At 41.6% G+C, this 26,050-nt stretch overlaps 1 protein-coding gene across 1 annotated transcript in view; it reads left to right on the forward strand.

Moving 5' to 3' along the window:
* cacna2d3 (calcium channel, voltage dependent, alpha2/delta subunit 3) overlaps window positions 1-25,708 on the forward strand; it is a 31,916-nt gene extending 6,208 nt beyond the window's left edge. The window contains exons 4-38 of the mRNA XM_071925856.2: window positions 977-1,036; window positions 5,322-5,484; window positions 6,193-6,324; window positions 7,909-7,969; window positions 8,094-8,244; window positions 8,491-8,565; window positions 8,677-8,766; window positions 10,670-10,783; window positions 12,215-12,293; window positions 13,035-13,168; window positions 13,733-13,750; window positions 15,581-15,652; window positions 15,801-15,881; window positions 15,973-16,047; window positions 17,117-17,200; window positions 17,606-17,677; window positions 17,783-17,844; window positions 17,988-18,055; window positions 18,212-18,257; window positions 18,371-18,468; window positions 18,695-18,788; window positions 19,321-19,416; window positions 19,530-19,651; window positions 20,349-20,426; window positions 20,541-20,602; window positions 20,693-20,737; window positions 20,839-20,901; window positions 21,974-22,044; window positions 22,163-22,238; window positions 23,289-23,329; window positions 23,487-23,542; window positions 23,738-23,855; window positions 24,080-24,192; window positions 25,054-25,136; window positions 25,438-25,708. Coding sequence (XP_071781957.1) covers window positions 977-1,036; window positions 5,322-5,484; window positions 6,193-6,324; window positions 7,909-7,969; window positions 8,094-8,244; window positions 8,491-8,565; window positions 8,677-8,766; window positions 10,670-10,783; window positions 12,215-12,293; window positions 13,035-13,168; window positions 13,733-13,750; window positions 15,581-15,652; window positions 15,801-15,881; window positions 15,973-16,047; window positions 17,117-17,200; window positions 17,606-17,677; window positions 17,783-17,844; window positions 17,988-18,055; window positions 18,212-18,257; window positions 18,371-18,468; window positions 18,695-18,788; window positions 19,321-19,416; window positions 19,530-19,651; window positions 20,349-20,426; window positions 20,541-20,602; window positions 20,693-20,737; window positions 20,839-20,901; window positions 21,974-22,044; window positions 22,163-22,238; window positions 23,289-23,329; window positions 23,487-23,542; window positions 23,738-23,855; window positions 24,080-24,192; window positions 25,054-25,136; window positions 25,438-25,530 — 2,946 coding nt within the window. The 3' untranslated portion in view covers window positions 25,531-25,708. The remainder of the gene's footprint in view (window positions 1-976; window positions 1,037-5,321; window positions 5,485-6,192; window positions 6,325-7,908; window positions 7,970-8,093; window positions 8,245-8,490; window positions 8,566-8,676; window positions 8,767-10,669; window positions 10,784-12,214; window positions 12,294-13,034; window positions 13,169-13,732; window positions 13,751-15,580; window positions 15,653-15,800; window positions 15,882-15,972; window positions 16,048-17,116; window positions 17,201-17,605; window positions 17,678-17,782; window positions 17,845-17,987; window positions 18,056-18,211; window positions 18,258-18,370; window positions 18,469-18,694; window positions 18,789-19,320; window positions 19,417-19,529; window positions 19,652-20,348; window positions 20,427-20,540; window positions 20,603-20,692; window positions 20,738-20,838; window positions 20,902-21,973; window positions 22,045-22,162; window positions 22,239-23,288; window positions 23,330-23,486; window positions 23,543-23,737; window positions 23,856-24,079; window positions 24,193-25,053; window positions 25,137-25,437) is intronic.
* Window positions 25,709-26,050: the final 342 nt, after the last annotated feature.

Genomic DNA, 26,050 nt, shown 5'->3' on the forward strand with positions numbered 1-26,050 from the left:
TCTTTGCCTAATTCAGAAAAAAAATATTCTATTTCAGTTTATCATCGTTTCATTTTTACGTTTGGCCGTTGCTGACTACAAGAGAACTAAACTCAGCGGGGGTCAAATGAATTTGGTCTCGACAGCAGAGTTGGCGCAAACACCTCAGTTGTGTTTACATTGCAGTTATTTTGACACATGTGACAGATATTAATTACCTGGTCGGTTCCAAAGGCAAGGGTGGCTATAACGTTTAGGTGGCATTTCCCCGGAAAGACGCAGGCAAGCACATTTCCAGAACCGACATATTATGTAGGAAGTATTGCTGCCTTGCTGCACGGCATGAAATCTGCTCCAACCTGGCCGATCAATCATTTCACAGCTATACAACATACCATAGCCGAGTTCCCTAAATAGCCTACATTTTATGCATAGTTTTGCCTTTGGAAAAACTGTTAGATTGGCCGAGGAAGAAGAGTGCTAAAACTTAGGCCTATAATGGCAACGTATAGCCTACTTTTTGTTTAATCCAACTAAAAAAACAAAAAAAACAAAACTGCGCTTGCTGTCGTTTAAATTCCATCCAATGATTAATCTAAAGCTCGACAATTGTTCCCATATCACTCTTCAAAAGCATGACATTTTCTGAAATGTGAAAATAATGGAGTGGCAAGACAACGTGCAAGCAGCAAGCCTGAAAAGTATAGAAATCAGCAAAAAAAAACAAACAAAAGAAAAAAAACAATTTTTCCTCAGATGCGCCTAGAAAAACCCGTAGTCACTGAGCCCTTTAGATGGGTTTCCTGAAGTTATAGCCTACTAAGAATCTTTGTTGAAACTTTGCATAAGTTTAAAAAAAACAAAACATTTCATTTTATAGTAAAAAAAATCCAGGTATATTGCCCAATATAGAAGCTGCATATTTAAGTATATTTAAGTAGGCTATCATACAAGTACATTGTGTAACAATGGTTCTACTTTTTTCTCCTCCCGTCAGCGTCTGGTGGAGGCAGCAGAGGAAGCGCACCATCAGCATGAGGATAATCCTGACCTGCAGGTGAGGTTTGGTCTGGACAAAAGGGGGAGGAAAGAAAAGTAAAAAAAAAAAAAAAAAAAAAAAAAAGAAAGAAAGAGGGGAGGGAATTATTAAAAATGTAGCAGGACACAATGAAGTAGACCAAGATGAATCATTTTAAATTGAGGTGGCGAGCGGTGGCAAGGTGAGAGAAGGGTAATAGGCCCAAAGTCTTTAATTGCGTTGGCACCGTCCTTCACACTAATGCCCTGTCAGCGGTTTGATACATAATACTTCTTTGATAAGCAACGCCGCATACATTGAAGGCTGCAGTGTCATGGGTGTCATAACTCACATTGATTGTTTATAAGTGTAATCATAACTCAAAAGCAGCCTGTGCAGCGTGGTGACTGCGCATTTGGTTAAGTTTCACACACAGTAACTGTAACTAAATAACAGTATGTAACATAACATCAAATAAGTCACTATAATAGTAGAATAACATCAATAAGATCTATGGTTAGAGGCAGTGCCCAAACTTTTTCTGTCCTGACTCTAAATGCAATCCAAGATTAGAAGTAGGCCTAGGCTACAATAAGATTCATCATTTTTCAACTGAAATCATTGGACTCAGTCTTTGGGGCTGTACATAACAAAGCCAATACTAAGAAAAAAAAGGGGGGGAAAGGGAGAGAAAAGTAAAATGCTTTCTATCTAATTGTATTTAAAATATGCTTCTGTTCGCTACAGGACATTATTTAGCGGCTGTACTGCTTTTATTGCGGATTTCTTGGGCGCAGTGAGCTTCCTCTGCCTATGCGGAGGGAATGCAGTATTTCTGTCCCATGGAGACTGTACTCTCTCTCTCTCTCTCTCTCTCTCTCTCTCTCTCTCTCTCTCTCTCTCTCTCTCTCTCTCCAGTAGACAAAGATAAATGAAACTCTTGTGCGCGGTGCATTGTTTCACTTTCATGGCTCTAGATTGGAAACCCACTCGAGCAACAAAATACTAAAATAATGGCAGCACTTTACAGTTAATAGAAGCATTTACATCATGTGAATACATTTCAGTCACCTCGCTGCCCGCCTGTTTCTCTGTTGGTCACAAATCCATTACAAGCAGGTAAAACAGGGCAAGAGAGTATAAATTTTACCTTTTCATGTTTAGGAAATCGTTATTTCCAAACCTTTATTGTGTAATCATATTAAATCTCTGTTTAAAGTTAATTTCAATCATAACACATGACTGCTAATTTCTGCCTCTAAAAATAAAATATTTTCACAGGAATATTTTTATTTTTCCTTTTACCTTTAGATATGTAGATATTCAGTCAAATGCTTTGATTTTAATACCTCTACAACATTGTTTTGCTCTCCTAAATATATAAAACAACGTGCTTACTCAAAATATTAACATTATTAACCTTCACTGAAGAATTTGGGCATTTTGTGGCTATTTTTTCATCTAAATTATATAATTGAACTGTTATTAACAAAACAAGGTTTAATTGTCCTGCAGATGATGTCACACTATGGACAGTTTGATATTTCTTAAATCTCAAAACAGAGAATATAACAGTCTGCTGTTTTGGGACAAGTGTGAGAACAAATGCAAAATACATAAGCCTTGTTTTTCCGTGAATTGTCCCTTTGCTGATTCAATATGATCAGATATTAAAACTAGTCCTCATAATATTTTTGTCATAAATATGATTTGCTGAACTATTTTGATTTGTAATTATCTGTCTGGTTTCATGTTTTTCTATAAACACTACACAGTTTTATGGTTTTATTCTATGCTGCATTGGCATATCTTTTTCAGTATCTATAATGTTTTAGATGAATCATTAAAACCACTAACCGGTTTTTATCAATAACCTGAAATAATACATGAAATGCTTACAGTGGAGTTCTCCTACACTGTTGATATATACAGGCTATTTTAACACTTTTACTCAAGCAAGTTATAAGCTTTGTTTTATTGCACTGTATCACACAGAAAATCATTTTAAAGGCCATAAAAAATAATAAGGGAAATTCAATATCCACCTGCGATAATGATATGATGTCACGATATTGCTCCTTGTGGCATCATTTAATCAAGCTCGCCTCCTCTGACACCACACATTTTTCACGCACCATTTCCCTGACCACAGTGAGATAAGCTGGCTGCTCTTATCTCAGCTGTCTCATGTTAGGGCAGTTGGGTGTTTTGCATTGACCTGTGTATAGTGCACAGTTCAAGGGTGTGCAGATGAGGACTGATGGCACAGCAACTTGGCTCTTACTTGAGAACTTTATTTAATGTTGCATTGCCATGTGGTGTTTATTGATGATACAACTTCTGCACTTTCAACTTCCAACATTTAGGTGAGCCTATAGAAATAGCCTTCAACAGATTTAGAAAGAAGGAACTTTTAGTCTTGCCCATAAAATTATAATTTCACAAATATCAAAAATAATTTTATACACATATGTAGGATGAGCATAGTTTGAATGAAGTATTCTTTGTTTACCTTTATAAAATCTTTCCAACAAAACGTTGCCAGGCTGAGGATCTCTCCTCTTTGGTTATTTATAGGATTCTGAAGCCTGTTAAATTGTCACTGTAATAGTCAAAGCCCTAATTTCTGCTTTTGCAATTTCCTGTTTTTGATTCTCTCTCATAAAAGTTTACAGCCTTGGAAATAATTTTAATTATTGTCTAATTTAGGAATTTGTGTTATCTTTGTCACATCGTGTATGTCACAGTATTTCTTTTTTTAAAATAGGAAAATAAGATGGTGTGAAATATGTTTAAAATCTCATCTATTATTTTATTATACAGTTGCTTGCTATTGAGGTAGTTTCTAAACAATATCACAAATTTAGTCGACCCTGATCACACCATTACAAAATTATGCTAAAAAAAAAATATGAAAGAATACTGTGAATGACTTGCTCAAAGACACAGCAAAGCTTAGGTCACTCATATGCCTAATGCTCTTGTTGATCACTTCTCAGTGAAATCAATCTTGCATAATAGTTCCCCTTGAACAATGTGATCCGTAACAGCAGTGGAAGGAAAGTAGGCGGCTTCAGAGCAAATTAGTTTGGCCACTCCATGAAGCTGTTTAGTTGTAACAACTGCAGCGAGAGTCAGGCCCTGCTAAACCTATACAGAATAAAGATTAGTGAGACCCACCGTCTCCACTTATTCAAGCCAGGTAACGCAATAGGCCCAGCTATCTGTAATGGGGTGCAGATCGCTGCAGCAGGGCCTAGCTAACTGCAGTGGTGTAAGAGTCAGTGGGGCGTCTCGGAGAGCTGCAGTGTCCCATGGCCTGCTCTACAGTAATAACCCTGGTGGTTAACGTGCCTCTCTACAGCACTATCAGTTCTGCTGAGGGTGCACGTTTCTCTCCCCTGCCTCTCTCCCTCCGCAGCTCTTCCCCCTCCACCCCGCCGCAGCTCGTCAGAGAGCTGCTCAGGCGTGGTATGAGCTGTCAGGGGCTGCTTGATGGTGATGCCCGCGCGGCCTCCCCCGAGTATGATGCTGTGGAGTCCATCACCCATCTCTCCCTCCCTCCTCCCTCCTCCCTCCTCCTCCCTCCCTCCTCCCTCCCTCCTCCCTCCCAGTGCAGCCTCACAGTGAGCACCAGAGGCCACAGTGAGGCTGCTTAGACAGGATGAGGTAGTTTCTCCTGCAGGAGCAGTCAGTGAAGGACAGGCCAACCAAAAGGTTGAGTTTCACTTTAGGAAAGTAAGGCTGCTCTTGACTCTTCACTCGCAGTCATGCAACTCTTCCAGCTCCATCTTAAATCTTCAGTGACAAGCATAGTTGGTTTAAGCTCCTTTTGACACACTAGAAAAAACACTAAAAAAACGAGTGTAGCCTACATAATTCCATACAAAATCTGTACGCACTCATACTCATTATACATAGTATATAGCAAACTGACTCTATTTACTTTAAACCTTGTATATAGCAATCCCACCCTATTTTTCTAGTTTTGTTTTCTTTTTTACTTCTTTATTCTCTGTTTTTATCTTTTCTGATCTAGTCTATAATGCTGATAGGATTTTGCTGCCAGCTAACAACTGCTGCTGTGCCATACTGCTACTGTGCATTTGACAAATAAACTTTGATTTGACTTTAGTGTAAAACCTCTGAGGGAAACGCATACCCTGCCTGAGGAACTTCATCTAGCCAATTCATCATGGATATCATTATTATCGTTCCACCTTTAAGCGAACGAACAAAGATGCATATCATGGCTGCAGTCTCGCTGTTTCTGCATTACAGTTAGCATTTGTTGAATTGAAACAACTGTGGTTGTTTTCTTCAGTATGAGTACTTCAACGCTGTGCTGATCAATGAGGTGGACGAGGAGGGCAATAACGTGGAGCTAGGAGGAGAGTTCATCCTGGAGCCCAACGACCATTTCAATAACCTGTCAGTCAACCTCAGCCTCAGCGTGGTGCAGGTGCCCACCAACATGTACAACAAAGGTAAGAGCACAGCGCACGGCCGCAGGCTGCTGACACGCGTACGACAAGAAAGCGGGATTATGCGAGTGTTATTTACCTACTGAGCTGATGCACCGGAGGAAGGAGAGTAATGGGAGAAAGTGAGAAATGGTCGCTCGGGCTATATCAGTGTCACAGGCCGGGCAAGGTGGAGCTGGGGGATCGATAACGGTCCAGAGATAGAGAGAAAGCATCCGCAGACCTCTCAAAGACACTGGAGAGAGTGGAGGGTAGATGGCAGAGAAGGAGGGAGGGATGGAGGGGGGGGTGGGGGGGTTCTGTTTCTCATGCGGTAGCTGTTCGGTTGCTTCTTGTTTTATAGCAGAGTGTGTCACCTCTCTCCATGTATCGCGCAGGCTCCTTTTGTTTGGCTGTAATGGACTCCCCATAGCTCTCCGCTGCCCTCTGTTCCCAGCACAAAGGGAGAGCTGCTGGCACGTCCAGCCGGAGGAGGGGGGGGGGGTGATTTAGTCACGGCCATTGTGTCTCCTTCGGGAGGGGTCAATAAGGGGCAAAGGTCAACTGTGCGTTCAGTAATGGTGACCAGGATGATTACCATTATTACCATTTAATTTACTTGTCTCTCTCTCCCACCTACCTCTCCTTCCCTCTCTCCTTGCTCTCTGTCTCTTCACCCCTCACCCTTCACCTCCTTCACCTCCACCCACCCACCCTCTGTCCCTAACCCAGATCCTGATATAGTGAACGGGGTGTACTGGTCCGAGGCCCTGAATAAAGTGTTTGTAGATAATTTTGAAAGAGACCCCTCGCTTATCTGGCAGTACTTTGGGAGTGCCAAGGGTTTCTTCAGACAGTACCCCGGTGAGTCCTCGCACTCTCTGTCTCTCTTTCTGTCTGTCTCTCTCTTTCTATTTCTCTATCCATGTGTGTGTGTGTGTGCGCTTGTGTGTGTGTGTGTGTGTGTGTATGAGGGTGTGTGTGAGAGAGGACTGTCTCAAGGGAGCCGTCATTGGAGGGGAAAAAAAATCAGAACAAATGAAATAGGATCACTAAAAGGGTGATTTGGCTAATGTTGTAATTTTACAGACCATCAGAGAGGATGCATATATACAGTATCTAATTAATCAGAATTTGCCGGTGTGGGTCTACAGCCACACTGAAAAACGGTCCAGAGCTGTTGGACCCTACCGAAGCTATTAGACCATTAGAATGATATGAGCCAGTCGGTGGGCTCACTGCAGTGCTGGAGCACAGCCGCAGAGATGAGATACAACTGAAGATGGTGTGATACAGATACGGGCTGAATTTATATGGAGAGATGCAAAAAGGAAAGATTTCTTTCACCGATACATAACAGCATCTCAGATTTTTTTAAACGTATTTATTCATCATTGAAGTGTTGTGTTATGTGAACAACATACATTCCTGAACCTTCTTTGGCATTAACGCCTGGTGGTTAAAATGAGTCTCCAAAGAGGGAAAAAGTAAAATGTAAATTAAGTAAATGAATAAATAAATAAATAAATAAATAAAATTTGAATCGAATAAAATTATGAAAAGAAATAACAATAGAATGAGGGATATGGAATTAGTTCAATTATGCATCAATTACACATCTTATTTCACTTGTACATAATTACTGCGCAAGAAAATGTCCATTCTCAGTCGTAGGCTTGCTGTCATGTTTTCCACTGTACACACCTGTTTCAGTCTTTAGTCACTGTTCTACTGTTGGTGGCTGAGGTTGGGACCAACAAATAACCATTTTCCTGGCAATTAACAATAAAGTCCTACTGTTAATTAACAGTAGGACTTTAAACATAAAGTTGGTCTCCATGAATCGTGTTTTTCGGTACAACCCCCCCAATATATACAGTACTGTGCAAAAGTCTTAGGCACCCTACATATTTTATAAATTTTGTCTTCGATATTTATTTGTTTTCTGCATTAGTGTGTCCGTAGACTGCTCTTTATAGTATGTTGTTTTATATTTAGAAACGTTTCATTTCATTATTTTTGAAAGCGTCTTCGTTTTATGGAATTGTTTTTACATGTGCCGAAGACTTTTGCACAGTACTGTAATATATCGCGCCCAGCGGTAAATCAAGATTTAAAATAGCTCTAGACTCATTCTTGATGTCCTTCCAGAACTCAAACAGTTTGGGCCAGTCCCATAAGAGCCTCTCCAACAGAGCGCTGACGACTCCCCAGGCAAATCTGGACATCGCCTGTGGAGTTCTGAAATACTTAACCTTCATCCTCCAGTCAAGTTCCCTCCACACAGCATCTCATCTGCTACCTATGGGCACTACTCAGAGATTATACCTTGAATTGATAGAGCTGTATTAATGCCAGATATCCTGAATCAGTCTCTTTGTCTAACTCTGTGGAAATAGGTTTATATCTGAAGAAGTGTGCTTTTGACTATCTTGATCTTATCCCCAGGGGTGAAGTGGCATCCCGATGAGCATGGGGTCATCGGCTTTGACTGCAGAAACAGAAAGTGGTACGTCTTTTCATATGTTGCGCTCTTGTTGCACATCATATTGTTTGTAAAGAAATGATTTCTTTTAGCCTGTTGTTTCCCTCAGTACTCTGGGATACAAAATAAGTGTAACTCCATATCACAGGTACATCCAGGCAGCAACGTCTCCTAAGGATGTAGTTATCCTCGTCGATGTTAGTGGCAGCATGAAAGGACTGAGGCTGACCATTGCCAGACAGACTGTCTCCTCCATATTAGACACACTGGGAGACGACGACTTCTTCAACATCATCGCAGTAGGTCTCACTTCGATCAAACTGACATCTGTCTGTGTTCAGTCCTTGTGCTGTCTGTGTCTTTGTACGTCTATAAGTCTGTGCCTGTCTCTCTGTCATTGCTGTCTGTTATCTTAGTGAAATATAATGTTTCTAGCAGAGAGGATTCCGGCCTGCTTTTCAGATAATTCTAACACAGTGCCTTGCATGGAGAAAGGAGTGTATTTGTCATTTTCCTTCATCTAACTGTAATTTGCGTGTTCCCAGTACAATCAGGAGATCCACTATGTGGAGCCTTGTCTGAATGGGACTCTGGTCCGGGCTGACAGAAACAATAAAGACGTGAGTCCTGATCAAATTGGAAGTTAGTGAATGTACGTGGATCATATCAGGGTGAATTTGTTTGATTAGTGTTTAAATCCTGTCTTTTCCTCTTTCCTTGTTATCTGTTAGCATTTCCGGGAACATCTGGATAAGCTGTTTGCCAAAGGGATCGGGCTGCTGGGTGAAGCTCTGTCCGAAGCTTTCACAATCCTGAATGATGTGAGTTCCAGTACAGGATATCTATTTACATCAGTCTGCTCTGTGTCTCTGACTGTCTATCCATGCAGCCGTGCCTGCGGAAGTGAAATATTATATTAAGATGCAATCATTATATTGTAATATATTAATTTATTGGGATGATTATCTAGGCTATTATGCAAATAAAAGTCATACCAGTCTATATTAAATTTAAATAATGTAATAATCACAAAGCAGATCAACTCAATTCTCCAATTACAGTGGTCATTACTGATTATGTAACAATACTGTTGAGTATTCATGAGTATTAATCATTGATTCATTCATTAATTAATTTGACACAAGAAAGTAATGAATTTATGCATGTGCCCCACGTATCACAAATATACGTTGTTAGATTTCAGTTAAATTCAAGGTCTCCACTTGACCTGAACATCAAGAAAACTCTTTCATTTTACAAGCTACAGAAGTTTGCGCAGACATAAATTGTTCAAGTACAATAGTTTGCATGTTCTAACCTAATCATAAAAAGTAGCACACTCCAGTCAGATGTATTTGAGAGTTGGGGGTGTGTCGCCTGTCGAAACGCTCCAGCGCTATCCTCGTTCTGCCCTCCGAACACAGACACATCCATTCTGAAGCGTGATTAATGGCTCTAATTAATGTCAATGATTAATAACGTGGCTGATTGGAACACAAAGCAGATAAGACCAGGAGCCACGCTGCACTCCTTTTATCTCCCTGTTTTCAGGCGAGCTTTGGCTGCACCACAGAGGCTGAGGGAGTGCAGCTTTTACGTCTGCATTTGTCAGATTAATTAAAGCCCTGCAATGAATATGGTAATCAGGTAGCCAATAGTCAACCCCTGAAATTCATTGTTACACCACTGCCCAGTGAATGAATTCAGACTGCGGCCTATCGCAGGCCAGATCAAAAGGAAAAAGCAACTCATTTCACTTGAAGAGCACTGCACCATTTTTCCACCCAGTCCTGGTCGGCTGAATGAAAGCAGTGCTGTGATCCAAACACCAAACACTACTCTGTGCTGTCTCCCCCCTCTGACAAGGGGGTGATATGAAAATAATCACAAAATAGCAAGTACATGAATGTAATTAAATATTTTACAATCGCAAAATACGTAATCAATCCCCTTGTTAAAGATTTTTTTGGGGGAAAGGAATGTTGATTTATCTTTCCCAGCAACCCCTTTAAATTTGTTTTTTGATCCCATACCTGCTGAGCTCTACTTCTCCTTTCAATCTGATTTTTTCTGCTCACATTGCAATTTCACAGGGTTGTTTGTAAAATTCATTCTGAAGAAGGTCATACATTGTGGTAATCTGCAGGAATTGTACTGCAGTAATATGTAGTAGGACATTGTAATCCTGAATTTATGTATGCGTATGTGTGTGTTGGTGTGTGTGTGTGTGTGTGTGTGTGTGTGTGTGAGTTCGTTCTGCCGGCCTGTTGATGTGTGGCCCGTGCGGTCGGAGAGCAGCAGTGCTCAGCAGCTTTTAGCCTTTTTCTCCACATTCACTCTGTCACAGGTCAATAAGCCACTTAATTACCGCCATGCATCTTCTGGCATCAGATTAAAGTGTACCACACTCCTCGAGTTTACTTACAAAGACATTATCTGTGTTTTAGTCCCACGACGGTCTTCCAGCTGCCATATCGGACATCATCAGCCACAGTGGAAACAGACGTTAGAGGCTCTGACGGGTGGAGAAGTGACAGTGCAGAGACAGAGAATCAGCCGCTCTCACTGAGATGCTGGGATAGAGACACAGAAACACTGACAGGGTTACATGTAGCTTGCTGTTACTGGAGCCCAGCGCTCACAGTGGGGGGGGGAAATAACGGTTTAAACCACAACACAGGTATGACTGGTGTCTCCATCCATGTGCTTTCTCTCTTTCTGCAGTTCAACCAGACTGGACATGGCAGTGTGTGCAGTCAGGCCATTATGCTTGTGACTGACGGGGCGACAGAAATGTATGACGACGTTTTTGAAAAGTATAATTGGCCGGATAGAAAGGTGAGTCTGACTCTCTCTCCCTCTCTCTCCCTCTCTCTCTATCTCTCTCACACACACATACACACACACACACACACACACACACACACACACACTATCTCCATTCTCCGCTATGCATTGGCCCTAATTTGCAATGTTATACATGTCCTTCCTCTGAATTTTCTGCTTGTACTGCATTTTTCCCCCAGCCGGGATAGATGTACATTTTAATACTACATGTCAGGTGGAACTCCTGTCTTGACGTTTTGAGGAATTGGTTTCTTACTTCATTACAGCTCATAACTCAGTAATGTAAAATCCACATCAATATGATGTTTTTCAATGTGTTGACCCACTCCAGTGCAATATTTCTTCCGGCTAGGAAAAAACATGGGAAATTAACTGCTTTCAAGGGCAGTGTATATACAAGCAGCTCACTCCCCAAGCAATCAGAATCAAGAAATATTAGCAATAAAATTTCACACAATTCATAAACGGTACAGACAGTGCACACTTTCCAGAACACAACACCGAATTAAAGGAAAGTACAGCATGCACTGTGTTTTAATAGCTAATTCAGACTTTTCTTGCATCACAGCAACTGAAAAATGAGGAACATATTCAAAAAAAATCTTGAATGTGAGTTTCCATCAGGTAACCAATGCACTGAGGTGACCTCTAAGCCCCTCAGCAGACTGACTGAGCTCTGGTCTTCTAGATCCTGCTCTCCACAGATTTCTTCCTGGACTCAAGTCTGGATTTATTTGGAGGGTTTGGGGGCTTTTGTTGGGCTCTCTTTGTAAGACCTTTACACAAATGCAATTGAAATGAAATGGACTGCTGTGCCATTCACAGTGCAATAAAAACAACAGCTCAGGGGCTTTTGTTCAGTCCTATCAAGCATATGTGTGTTGGCACAATGGGGCAGTATTTGGCAATGTAGCCCATCCCCCCTCATACACCCTGAGGGTGACTATATGGCAGCCATTCAGTGTTTTCTATATGCTTTATGCTTAGCATAGCATCTGGAGCCAATGAGCCATGCAGGTTTGGCAAAGAGTCACACAGAGTTCTCTAAAGGACACTGGAACGTACCCTCATGCCCAGAAAGAGCAAAAAGACAAACTGAATTTGACTGCATAAAACAGTAACACTAACAAAATATATGCATCTCATTGTTAAAAAATAACTTGAGAGTCAGAGCCACATTCAGAACAAAGGGATGGAAAGAGGAAGTGTATAAAAAGAAAGGAGGAAGGGACAGAGAGGTAGAAACATTCAAGGTGTTTCCTAGTGAGGTAGTGAAAACATGCAGCCACTTCTTGTTCCAAAGACAGATAGAATCAGGGCAGGAAGATGAAGTGCTAAGTTGGCACATCACTTTGCATGTTTATTTATTATCTGAGTCCTTCCATCTTTGAAACTGTCGACATCTATGTGTCCTCTGCACAGGTGCGTATATTCCCTTACCTGATTGGGCGAGAGTCTGCGTTCGCTGATAACCTCAAATGGATGGCTTGTGCTAATAAAGGTTTGGGACTTTTTGATAACCACTTCTCGAGACAGGCCCGTATCAGTGTGTTGGATGGGGTGCGATGTGGTGTTTCTGTGTACTAATATGATAGGTTGTTGATGTGTGGGTATGAGTGTGGTTTGTGTGTTTATGTTGTGTGTATTTGCGTGCGTCTTTGTAGGGGTATGTGTGCGCGCGTGCATGCATGTGTGCGTGCTGGCTCGGACTCTTTCCGCCGACAGGCAATGAAGTGGCACTTGGGGGTCAGAGGTCAATCCGCTCTAATCCCTCTTCCTGTCAGAGTGTCTCCCCCTTGGCTGCTCGCTGCTGATGGCTCCCGCATGTCAACGCTCTGGATGAGTGCCCTCTGGAAGGGAAAGTCGCAGCCTGGAAAACAGATCACAGTGGGATTGGAGAGAGACGAGCCCCACACCTCCTTCCTCATGCAGACCCCCACTGTGAAATAACCGTTCTTGTCTAATGTGAAACATTGTCAGCAGCAGCAGGAGCTGACACAGAGTCAAATGGCTCCCGTGCCGGTCCACCCCAGCTAAAAAAGCAGAACCGCAGTATACCTGTCCCACTGTGGTTCGGCACACTGTGGTTCAGCACAGTCCACCAATGTCAGCGAGGTCTTCTTGTGTTGATGCGTAGTCTTCTTTGGTCCTGCTTGCAAAATGTTAAATATTGGAAGTGTGTATGTAATGCCCCCACACAGGGTTTTTCATTTTGGGTCAATGTGTGTGTGTTTTATCGCAGGGTATTTCAGTCAGATCTCCACTTTAGCTGACGTTCAGGAGAATGTGATGAGGTATCTTCATGTTATGAGCCGCCCAAAGGTCATCGACCATGAGCACGACACAGTCTGGACCGAAGCTTATGTGGATAGTGCTGTAAGTAATTTTACTCTACTTCCATGCATACATAACTCTACTTCTCAGTTTAAGCAATATAACGTTTTATTAGTTATTAGTCCTCATTCCCAATAAACATTTTGTGTGTGTGAGACTGGATGTTGCACATACCTATTTATGTATGTATCATAACACACAGTACAATAATATGCTTTGTGTGTGTGTGTGTGTGTGTGTGTGTGTGTGTGTGTGTGTGTGTGTGTGTGTGTGTGTGTTTGAGTTCTGCCGGCCTCTTGATGTGTGGCCTGTGTGGTTGGAGAGCAGCAGTGCTCAGCAGCTTTTAGCCTGTGTGTGTGTGTGTGTGTGTGTGTGTGTGTGTGTGTGTGTGTATACATGTGTGTCTGTGTGTACATGTGTGTGTCTCCTCTCTCATCATTACCCTTCATGCTGCTGGAGTGATTCCTCATTATGAGCTTCATTAATCTGCTTGGATTTTCCCTAATGTACATCTGTGTCCACAGTGGCAATGCAGAATGTGCAGTCTTCAATTCAATACGTTGCACTGGACAGTTCAATCTTTATTTGTCTTTTCTCTCCCCTCAGCTTTCCCAGGCTCATAAGGTAAATATCTTCATATGATCTGCTCACTACACACTCTCAGGTAGAGTAAAATTAAGTTGAATTTAATTTCTTTACGTACACATTATAAAAAAAATGGGATTAGTTCTCAACAAGGATTTGAATGAAGATCATGATGGAGGAAAAAATATGTCTCCTCTGAGACTGGGCAAATCTGTGAAACTATCCTGAATTATATTGTATAAAGTAGCAGTGACTTGAGAGGTTAAATAGCTGCTTGCCCTCCTTACTTTGCAATATTATATTTTAATATTTCCCAGTGAGTCTATAGTGAAGAGTGTTTCTTCCTTGTGAGTGGCTAAAGCATTGGAGAAGCATTTATTGTACTTCTTCCCAGTATGGAGACGGCGCAGGACAATGAGCATGCACTAAAACACACACGCGTATACGCACGCACACACACACGCACACAAGCAAGGGTTGGGAGATTGTCCTCTGGAGTGTGTGCTCTTGTATCTCAGCCTCAGACACACCATTCATCATTCTGTGGATCATTGCATTTTATCTCCTAAAGCCCATAATAAAACTGACATTGGAAGGGAGACCGAGAAAGAGGGAGAGAAAGAGAGAGAGAAAGAGAGAGAGAGGGAGGGAGGAGGAACACTATGGAAAGAGGAGGGGGTAAGGGGGGTAGCACAAGGTTATTTCTCTAAGAGCTCTGAAGTGTGTGTTGCAGGATATTCCCTGTGTTGCGCCCCTCAGCCTGCTGCTGGCCCGGGGTTTACCTGTGCATGTGCAGAGTGTTGTGGTGCATTTAGGGATCCACTATTCTTCATTTTGTCAAGCTCGCAAATACACACTCCGCTTCACAGTTCACTCGGTCCGTATACATGTGTGTGCACAAACGAACATCACACACACACACATAAACATACACACACACACAAACATATAAACGCACACACACTCAGCTGTGTCAACCCATGAGGTGAGGGAATAGCAGACCTACTTTTAGAGAGCTCATGTGCTTAATTATGTCAGCTCTTATCCTACTGAGCATCACCCTCCTCCTCTGAGCCCAACATAAGCCTCATGCTGGAAAGGTTTGACAACAGCAGTGCTATATGACCAGGATCATGTTTATTTCTATTACAGCAGGGCTTCACATTTATGCCGCATTTGAACATTTTGTACGAAAAATGAATCCTGCATCTCTGTGTCAAATTTGTTTGCCGTTACTGGATCCAGCCAGTCTTTAATGTGCTTTCTAGCCACTTATGGCTTTATGGCTCTTTTCCATCTGAAAATTGTAATTTAAATTTGTGTTGATTAGGCTGTTTCTCCAATAGCAATTGACTGTACTGGGTAAAAAACAAAAATGTGTTGCCTTGTTTACCTTTCCAAAGATCAAGGACGTTTTTGACAAGTACAGGACAAGATTAAAATGATTTTGAGTTAATGAATTTTGAGTTTGAATTAGTGTTTTCATAATCATTTTTGCTGCAAATCCCAATCAATAGTCATTAATGTACAAAACTCATAGTTCGTCAGTAAGGTGGCTCTCCAAATAGTGCTAAATGCACATAAAAGAAAAGAAAATATAGCCTGTTCTCTTGGGCATGGGTATTGAGTTATTGTTCAGAATTAGTGAGATAAAGAAATTTAAGATTAAACTCTTAAACTCTGTAGTCACCAAAGTATTGTTGCTTGCAGCTATATTTTAAATTAACTTTTGTATTGTGTAGTATTTGCTTTTGTGTTTTGTTTAAAAACCTGTTCACAGAGCTTGCTCATAAAAGATGGGATCATAATAAAAGCACTAAGCACTAAAAATTTCCTATCTTTCTAACTCCATTTCTTTCTTTTTTTTAGCTGAAAGACAAAGCGGGCCCCAGCCTGATGACTACAGTAGCCATGCCTGTCTTCAGCACAAAGAATGAAACAGTGAGTGAGTGAGCAAATGGCTGAGTGAATGGTTGAGTAAGCAAGCGACGGGGTGAGTGAGCGAGTGAGAAAGCAAGCGAGTATTCATGCAGAAATCATCTGAAGTTGTGTGTGTGATATTTACAGTGTTTTGAATCTGTCCATGCAGAAGAACCAGGGTATTCTGTTGGGGGTCGTAGGAACAGACATCCCTCTGCAGGAGCTCATGAAGATCATCCCCAAACATATGGTACTGGCCTGTGTGCACACACTAGATCTGTGTTGTGCTTTTGCAGATGAATGTATTAATGCGTATTTCTTTTGTACTTTTTTGTCTCTAGTTAGGAATCCATGGGTACGCGTTTGCCGTCACAAACAATGGCTACATCCTGACACATCCGGACCTCAGGCCAATGGTAACTCACTTTCTTTATATTAGATTTACACCAAAACAGTCTCACAGCATTGCCAAGCTCTAATAATCCTGACTTTATCCTGTTCTTTCCTTTGTATCCACTGTGTCATTTCCTAAAAGTTGTCCATGCAATTGTATGCATAACCAAAATGATGAACTGAAAGCCTTCCTTGACGAGGGCACAGAGACAAATGCAGTGCGTGTGTGTGTGTGTGTGTGCGTGTGTGTGTGTGTGTGTGTGTGTGCGTGTGTGTGCGTGTGTGTGTGTGTGTGGGTGTGTGTGTGTGTGTGAGCAGGTTAGGAGGCTAAATGGGCTGGTGTAGTCTGTAATCCCCACCTTTTCCTTTGATGTATGCATGCAGGGATAAAGGCCACTCATAGGGCTGGCTGGCCTGAGATTTCCCAGAGGTAACTTAACACTCACTGGCAGAGACCACAGCCGCTCACAACGGGACCTTTGGTTCCAGAGGAACTATGGCTGTGCTAGTGGATCTGTGTGTGCCAGTGTTAGTGCTATTCCTCTCTGTGCAACTCTATCTGTGTGTGTTAGTCTGTGGTACTTTTTTGTGAGTGTCTCTTTGTGGCTAAAACTGTGCTGTGGTTGTAGTGGTTGGTTTGTCATAAATTCTGGACCGGACTACATAGGACCATTTGACAATGTATTGATCTAGATTTGTGTGAGTGGAGATTTCTTGATTAAAAGAAATCACAGGCCTATCAATTCTTACTATTATTTACCTGATAGTATGAATTTCAGAGCTGATTTGATGATGATGATGAATTACAGAATTACACAAAAGCCACCATAACACCAAATCAGGGCCTACATAAGAAATTAGTACATACAGTTGCCTACATTTTAACGGGGCAACACAAAAGCTTTTCAATAAAAAAATTCTGAATAGATTTAATATTACACTCATCTACTTGACAATGACGTGTCACATGCAGACTTCACAGTTGAGTCAAGCTAGATTGGCATTGACATTTTCAAGCCATTGTTGTCAAATTAAACCTTTCCCTTACTAAAAGGGATCATTAAAATGGATGCATTGTGTTCCTCTGTGCAGTATCAGGAGGGTCAGAAGAGGAGGAAGCCCAACTACAGCAGTGTGGATCTCTCTGAGGTGGAGTGGGAGGACAAAGATGACATTGTACGTGTAAAAGCAACTACAAACCAATGTTATCTTTTAGAAATAAATAAGTTGCCATTCATCTGTGCAGAGATATTGTGCATAATACTCAATGTGCTTAGGTTCAATGCAACATAATGTAACGGTAACTGACGCAATGATCTGATTTCACATCGTAATTGGATTGGGTGTTTTTCAGTCATTAGGTAGGAATTGGAATCCTCTTTGATTAGCTTGTGCAATAACAGTAAGGGGACTATTAGATCAAATTAACGCTAAGCTAAGCTAAATTAATGAATCAAATTAATGCTAAGAATGACTAAGGTATGAATCCACTGTTTTCAATCAACTACAGACAGGCTACACGATCAATGACCCAGCCACGGCTTCTCTGCTCTGTGTGTCTCTGTGTGCCTTATCTTTCAGCTACGCAACGCTATGGTGAACAGGAGGACAGGGACTTTCTCTATGGAGGTGAAGAAAACAGTGGATAAAGGGGTGAGGCTGCAGATAAAGATGCTTGGTATCTCCCTATCAGATGAGAGCTGTTCTCTCTGAACTGAATGCGTAAATCTCATCTGCACTCCCCTCTTGTTCTTTCAGAAGCGTGTCCTGAAGATGCACAATGACTATTACTATACTGACATCAAAGGAACTCCATTCAGGTGCAAGAAAAGTTATTATACATTTACAAACAGCGTTAATAAGCGCCAATAAGTTCTTTGCCTTTCAGTTTATGTCTCAATTCCAGCTTGTGACTTTATTGTCGACTGACTCGGCTTGATTCCCTCTGTGTTTGTGTCTCCAGTGTTGGAGTAGCTCTTTCCAGAGGCCACGGCAAGTACTTTTTCAGAGGAAACGTATCAGTTGAAGCAGGTGCGTCACTGCAACTCTGTCATTTACTCTATTAACAAAAGTCTCAATACAGCGTGATGCATGTCTATCTCTACCTGCTTGTTGGCAACGGCTTATTGTATCAGTCTACCCAGACTGGCATTGCTGAAGCGTCACTGATTCCTATGTGTTTGTCAGGGCTCCACGATCTGGAACAGCCAGATGTCGCGTTGGCAGATGAATGGTAAAGCTGGGGTTATGGAAGGGGGCATTCATGCGTTATATAGGTTATCGCTCTGTGTTCATCAGGGATGTTGAGGCCTATGATGTAACAGTGTGGCTGTGTTTGGACCACAGGACTTACTGCAACACAGACGAGCACCATGAGCACCGTCACCTAACCCAGATTCAAGCCATCAAGCTCTTCCTGACTGGCCGCAGACCACACCTCAAATGTGGGTGGAATCTCAATCAGACTTAAACTAATTGGGCTGCACAGCGCCCATATAATCTGTTCTTGATCAAATCCTAATTATTATATGAAGCGTGAACACAGTAATCATGAAAATGTGATTATTTCAAATGAGATGGATGTTTTGCTAAATAAGGCCTGAATCAGTAACCTTTATCGAAGGCATTTGCTGTCAAGTCCTTGATTAAAACTTCTCCTACCTTCGGCAGGCGACAGAGAGCTGATCCAGGAGGTATTATTTGATGCTGTGGTCACAGCTCCACTGGAGGCCTACTGGACCGGACTGGCCCTGAACAAGTCAGAGTAAGCAACAAACAACAAACAATTAAACCACATGCCTTTGATCCCTTCTGAATTCCATTGTATATCAATTCCATTCCATTGTGCTGTCAAAAAGGTTTGCCTGTGGCTGTTGTCTGGGTTCTGCCCTTTCCATTATTAGTTTGTGTATTTTAATGCGTCCTCACAGTGTATACATTGGCTGTTTGGTTTAATACAGTATAAACAGCATATGCCCATAGGCTAGATGAGCTGTGTCAAGAATTTTCCCTCCTGAGGAAAATTAACACTATCCAATTTAATCAACAGCAAATTTGCGGGAGTTCGTTTATTATTTATTTCTGAGAGAAAAAAAACCCATCCCAGTAACACTGTACAGATAACTTTCCCAAGTCTTGAATGTAGATGGAAAACTTACATTACAAATAGCATTGTGCAATTGTCACCTACAACATTTCAGCCTCCTACAGTCAAATATCCTCAGCAAAAGCACTCGAAAAGGACACGCAAATATTTTTGTGCCACACACAGTCATTGATCTGCATTTTACATACAGGAACTCAGACAAAGGAGTGGAGATTGCTTACCTGGGTACGCGCACTGGCCTATCGAGAACCAACCTGTTTGTTGTCCCTGAGCAGCTTTCCAATCAGTGAGTGTGATGCTCAACATTTCTCTAATCATTACTTACAGCGCGAGGTTCCAGTGCTTGATGAATCTAATCATTTGCTCCTCACCTCGGTCGTCCATTCTGTGTGTCCTCAGAGATTTCCTGACAGCGGAGGACAAGGAGGGTGTGTTCAATGCTGATCACTTCCCTCTGTGGTACAAGAGAGCAGCAGAGCAGGTCCCCGGGACATTTGTCTACTCGATCCCCTTCAGCTCAGGTATGCAGGGCAAAACCAGAGATCAGAGCACCAGAGATCAGAGCACCAGGATGCAGAGCAAAACTCCAGCTCACTGAGTCCAGAATAAACTCCAGTAGACATGAGTTTATCTGGAGTCCATCTAATACACTTTCCATTATTCAGTGCAGCACTGTATAATTTTTTGGAAATTTGTCTGGTTACCGTAATCATTCTCCAGCTTATCTTCTAAACCACCTTCCTTCTATATCCCTCTATCTGTTATGGATTGCTGTTTTTTACTCTTTTTCTGCTGATCGGATGTGCACCGCAGTTCACCTCCATCACAGTTGTGCGCAACCAATGTTCCCCACATTCCCCCTGCAAGCAGGAGGATGGAGAAATCAGGATGTCGGCTTCACCTTCAGGGGATTTAACACCCCTCCTTTAACTGTTAACTATAACTGCATCTACTCAGTCTTTGTTGCCTTCATATAATCTGAACTGTCATATCACAGCACACATTTCAGAATTATTCCAAAGTCATCTGGTTGTAGCAAAAGTTCATACTGGATTCCATTACTGTAAAGTAAGGGATCAATCCTGCAGTTTCTTTAAGGCCATTTTTTCGAGGTTGCTGGATAAATGGCGCCATCTAGTGAGCAAAAAATGTCACTTTCCCCTAGTGCATGAATCTCCACAAATCAATCATGGTTTCTTCTCTGCTATTCCCCTCTAGCATCAGAAAATAAGAGTGTGGTTCTGGCCAGCACGGCAATTCAGCTCCTTGATGACAGAAAGTCTCCAATTGTTGCTGGTAAGGGCCTCTAAATGATCATTCATTTCATAACAATTCATAGCTAAAATTATCATCATGGTGATACATGTCTTTGGATATTATACAATCTTGTGTGTTCGGCCATGTTCTCAGCTGTAGGAATCCAGATGAAGCTTGAGTTCTTTCAGAGGAAGTTCTGGACTGCCTGCAGACAGGTAACTACACCTGACTACTTCCTGATTTACTCTGAACGTCCTGATTTACTCTACTTACCTATAACTGAATTATTCATGTTTTCTGCTCAGTGTTCATCTCTGGATGGGAAATGTAGTATCAGCTGTGATAACGCGGTAAGAACGATCTCTCAGCCACTTAACTCCTGCTCCTGAACATTTTCTAAGTTTGTTTTGCTGCAATGTCGACCTAATGTGTTTGTTCACCCTTCTGACAGGACATCAACTGTTACCTCATAGACAACAATGGCTTCATTCTTGTCACAGAGGAGTACTCTCAGGTACTGTGTGCATGTGTGTGTGTGTGTGTGTGTGTGTGTGTATACATACGTCTCTGTACAGGGGGTCGACACAACAATAGAAACATCTAATAATATATGAAAATCAAGTACCTAATAAGGAGTAGAGCCATCATTTACCTTCAGAACAGCTTCAGTTCTCTTCAGACTGCTGTCATACAAGTCCTGTGTCTGGTGGGATATTAACCCATCCTTCGAGAAGGAAAGCCTCCAGTTCTTGAAGGAGGTGGGATGACGGAGGTAGTGATGAAGGTAGTGAAAACCTACTTTACGCTCTGCGCTTCAGAACTTCCCATAAAGGTTCAATGGTGTTTAGATGTGGTGATTGGGGAAGCCATTGAAGGCATTTGGCTTCATCCTGGTGTTAATGAAACCACTCTTGAATTTGTTTAGCAATTTGTACGGGGGCATTAACATCTTGGAACATGATAAAATCATGAGAGAATGGTGTTTGCACCACAGAGCACCCCTGGTCCTGCAAAACGACCTAATTTTCCTTGGCTGTTATATAACCATGCAGAGCAATCGTCAGAACTAATGACGCTGCTCATACCATTACGGATCCACCGCCATGTTTAACAGCTGGCATCAGCCATTGTGGGTTGAAGGCATCCTTTGGCTTTCTCCAAACGTAAACCTGACCGGATGTAGGAAAGACGACACATCAGGCCATATTACTTTTTTCCATTGCTCATATATTCCAGTTGATGAGCTTCAGATTGCAATCACTGTTTCTCCTTGCTGATACAAGACTGTCCCCCCCGCCACATTAAACAATTTTGCATTTTTTTGACAGATGCGCCTGCAATTTTGGCACCTATTTGGCCTCTTTGGAACTCTGTTAGTTGCTTTAAAAAAAACACAAGAATGGTGATTGTCAGACATCTTTTAAAGCTGACACATACTGCTAATAGCCATTCAACTTAAAAAGACTCCCCTATGTAGCTGCCTTTGTAATTGTTATAATTGTCCATTTTTGTGTGGTGTTTCCATTATTTTGTCCTGTATGTACCATTGTGTGTGCCTGTGTGCTTTGACATAACTTCTCTCTCAGACAGGGCTCTTCTTTGGAGCGGTGGAGGGTGCTGTTATGAACAAACTTCTCCAAATGGGATCCTTCAGAAGGTCTGACCAAAAAATACCTACTGAAATGAACATAGTCATAAACATGGCCTTCAAATGCATGTTGTTATATATGTCTCCTCTAGTGTTGAATGCAACCTGTGTGTCTTCATGTCTGCAGGATCACGCTGTATGACTACCAGGCCCTCTGCAAAGAGTATGCTGGGAGCAGCGACAGTGCACGCACTTTATCAGATGTGAGTGTGTAAGAGAAAATATGAGCTGGTTCATGCTCTGGTTCATGGACATACATTTCAACGTCTCTGGTGCGTCTAAGTGTGAAAACTCAGGCCATGCCCACAAACTACTGTTGCACGTGTCGAGGAAATCAGCAAAACTCAGACTCGGGTTAGGAGTGTCCAAAGTATGGTCGATTTATTGCACATGCATGCATGGAACAGTGTACAGAGCAAGAGGATCTCACAAAGTAGACTGAGGTGGAGCAGCCAATTTATACAGTGTAACAAACAAGAGCATCGCCTGATTACCTGAGGTCACTCAACCTTGCAAAGTGATAATTTCTTAGCAGCTTGAGAATGAAGACAGAGTGTGAGGAACACATGTCTGGTCATATTAACAGACTCAAGGTTGTTAGTTTTAATATATGGTGAGACGCATGGGGAGCCTCAGCTTGAACTAACAGGTCAGCTATAGGTCAGGTTCAGAGGATTCTTAAAGTAAGGCCTTGTGCAAGCAGATAGTCAGGTGTTGCTCAGAGGTAAATTCTCAGGTTGTTAAAACTCATAAGTTTGGTCATCCCTTAAGATGAGGTAGATTTATCTAATTCATTGGTTTCATAATAGTCTTTATCTCATTATTTGATCACATAGGTAAAACACTATATATGATTAAAAGTTATGGTTTATTAGGTTCTGTCTATTCTCTATAATGAATCAGTAGTTACACAAAGGTTATTCAGATTTACTCCTCCACACACATAGCATGTGGGCTTTTCACCGTTAACACTCCTATTTTTGGCCTACATACATACAGTCATTTGTATTTGAACCCCCTCAAAGGCACAGTGAGTTGTGCACCTCCATTACTGAGTTTAAATCAACCACATAGACCTAGGTCCCTATCTGAGGGTCTGTGGTTTGCATTATGTTTATTTGCACACTAGTGAAAGGCCTCATATAGAACAGTCTCAAAATGAACTGTGATGTTCAAACAACCTTAAACATCTTTCTTTGCAACATTGTACACAGATTCTGACAGAAGAGGCTTTTCTCTGTCTTCTCTTTCAGCCGTTCTCTGTTGTGAAGTGGCTCTTGACTGAACTTGTCATGTAAGAACAACATCAACATATAAAACATATACATGTATATATATATATATATATATTCATTTAGAATTAATACATAAATACATTAATGCATACATAAATGCTATGGGATGATATAGACAACATTGATTTAGTATTATGTATGTGTTCTTCTCTTCAGTTTTCTGCTCGAGTTTAACCTGTACAGCTGGTGGAATGTTGATCTGTCTGTTAAAGGTAACTGTAGAGATTGTGTGTGTGTGTGTGTGTGTGTGTGTGTGTGTGTGTGTGTGTGTGTGTGTGTGTGTGTGTGAGAAAGAGAGAGAGAAAGACAGAGAGAGAGTGTTAAGTAGTGGAAGTTACTTTCTGTTTATCTGTGGTTTTGTTTAACGTCAGTGGTTGTTAAACTTGTTCTTTCTGTCACACACTCAGCCCAAAGGTCTCGGGGTAAAACGATGATGGTTCCATGTGATACAGAGTATCCGGCTTTTGTCTCTGAGCGCACCATCAAAGAAACAACAGGCAACATTGACTGTGAGGGCTGTATCAGGTACTACTTTAGGGACACACAGTAGACCTATACTTAAATTAACTGCTGCAATCAATCAGTAAAAGAATGACCCCCTTACAATATCCATTAGATGAATACTTAACAGTAGATGTTAAGTGTGCTGATATTTATACTATTATATTATTATAATCCCAGTGTGTGTCTCTCTCTCTCTCTCTCTCTCTCTCTCTCTCTCTCTCTCTCTCTCTCTCCCTGGGCTGCAGATCTTTTGTCATACAGCAGATTCCCAGCAGCAACCTCTTCATGGTTGTTGTGGATAACAAGTGTGACTGCAGCTCTGCTCCTCCAGTAACCATGGATCCCATCGAGATCATGTATATCCTTTCTAGATGGAACTGGGGAAGTTTGACTTAAAGCTGCCACCAGTAGAATTGATGACTTTGGCGAGTGCCTTAGTGGCAGTGTTTTACAACTCGCGCTTATGAGCTTATGATGCTCGCTCGCCCGGTGTCTGACAGTCTGGCAATGTGTCTTTACAACTGCAGTGGCTAATCCATGCATAACAAAAAATGTCTTTGTGTAACAGGTGTGGAAGCTTGCCCAGTGCTAACAATACATTTTGTGTAGCAATAATATAGAGTGGATCTATTCTTCATAACGTGTCTTGACTCCCTAGTTGTGCTGATTACTCCAGGACTGTAGAAACTTCAACTACATCAACAGTCGATGCTGTACACCTAGCTAGGCGCTGTGGGACTGGACAGCATCTGGCCTTGTCTGAGTATTTGTTCAGTCCTGCACAAGTCTGCAAGTCAGTCCTGCACATTTCGCGGGAAATCATACCCGGACACAAACAGAATAAACACATAGAAAGCAGCAGAAAGAATAAACTAATTTTCTTGTTTTTTTTACAGTCATTATATAATGCTATTAAAACTAAGTTGAGATTGATATATTGAGGTAAATATTCTGCATGTAGGCGCTTTAAGTTTAAAGTGTAAACCTGTTCTGAAATGCATGCAGGAATGAACGAAGTGTTAAGGTGATTTTCACACATTTAGAATAACTAAGTGTGAACATACTTGTGAGTCGCTCACTGTGAGAAGAATTAATTTGTGGGTGGGTGTGCTCACTTCAGTTTTCCGTTTCACATCATTTTAAATGAGTCGTCGTGTATGTTATTGAAGAACTGAAATTAGCAGCATATTCTGTATTTTTACCCTTGACCCCTTTGAACACAATGAGTCACTGAAATGTGACAGACTGAAGTTTCAGAAGGACAGAAAGAAGCCAGAATCATGTCATCCTTTCCACCCTGAGGTGTGAGAATGTGTGCGCTTATCTGCATGCATGCTTGCGTGTCTGTCTGCATGTACAAACATGTATGTGTGCATGAAAGAGAGGCAACATATGTATGCTTTGATAATAAATGGTAATGAATTTGAATTTAAAGGGGAACGCCAGCTTTGAAATATGTTGTCATCACAAAAGTTCAGTTTTACAGTTTATATTTGTTTGAGCATTCACTACCGTCTTCCATAGCCAGATACAAGAAGAGTTTGCTCAGCCTCCTAATGTGTATTATCACATATATAATATCAAATGAATGTGTCTTCTGCAGGAAAATGCCATGGAGTGTGGGTCAGCAACAGGCCTCTCCAGTCCACTTACAGCAGCACTGCTCCCCCTGCTAGTGTCTCTCATCAGCAGGTGACCACAGCCTTGGCACACGTCCCTGGACCCAAACCTGCACATCAGTATGGACTAAATCAACTTCGACACACCAACAACCAAGATGCTTCTAACACATAGGGAACATGGCCAACCAGAAATAACTTTGCTCATATCACTGCACCAAGCAGCGCTCCAACAAGAGGAAATCCTTGTCCTTAGCACTGAGAGATTCATATCCATCAATGCAGAAAAAAACAGTAGATGTGGTGCAGCAAATGAATACTAAAAGGACAGCCATGAGAGTGCTTGGTGACACTGCAGATCATGTCACTATTTACCGTTTTTTTTCCTGAATGTATGTAGAAATGAAATAAGGGAAACAAATATGTCAACAGTAAAAACTAATGGGATAGGAGCAAGAATAAAACAAAGGACAACAGTCTGTTAGACATCAAATATCTTTGATTCTTTGCTGTGAGGGAAAAGATGTGATGTAAAACTTGCAGAATGTCCATCGCACTTTTGTTACATTTGAAAAGAATGAAGAGTGATCTGTATTA

The sequence above is a fragment of the Centroberyx gerrardi genome, chromosome 5, assembly GCF_048128805.1.
Source record: "Centroberyx gerrardi isolate f3 chromosome 5, fCenGer3.hap1.cur.20231027, whole genome shotgun sequence".
NCBI classification, from domain to species: Eukaryota; Metazoa; Chordata; class Actinopteri; order Beryciformes; family Berycidae; genus Centroberyx; species Centroberyx gerrardi.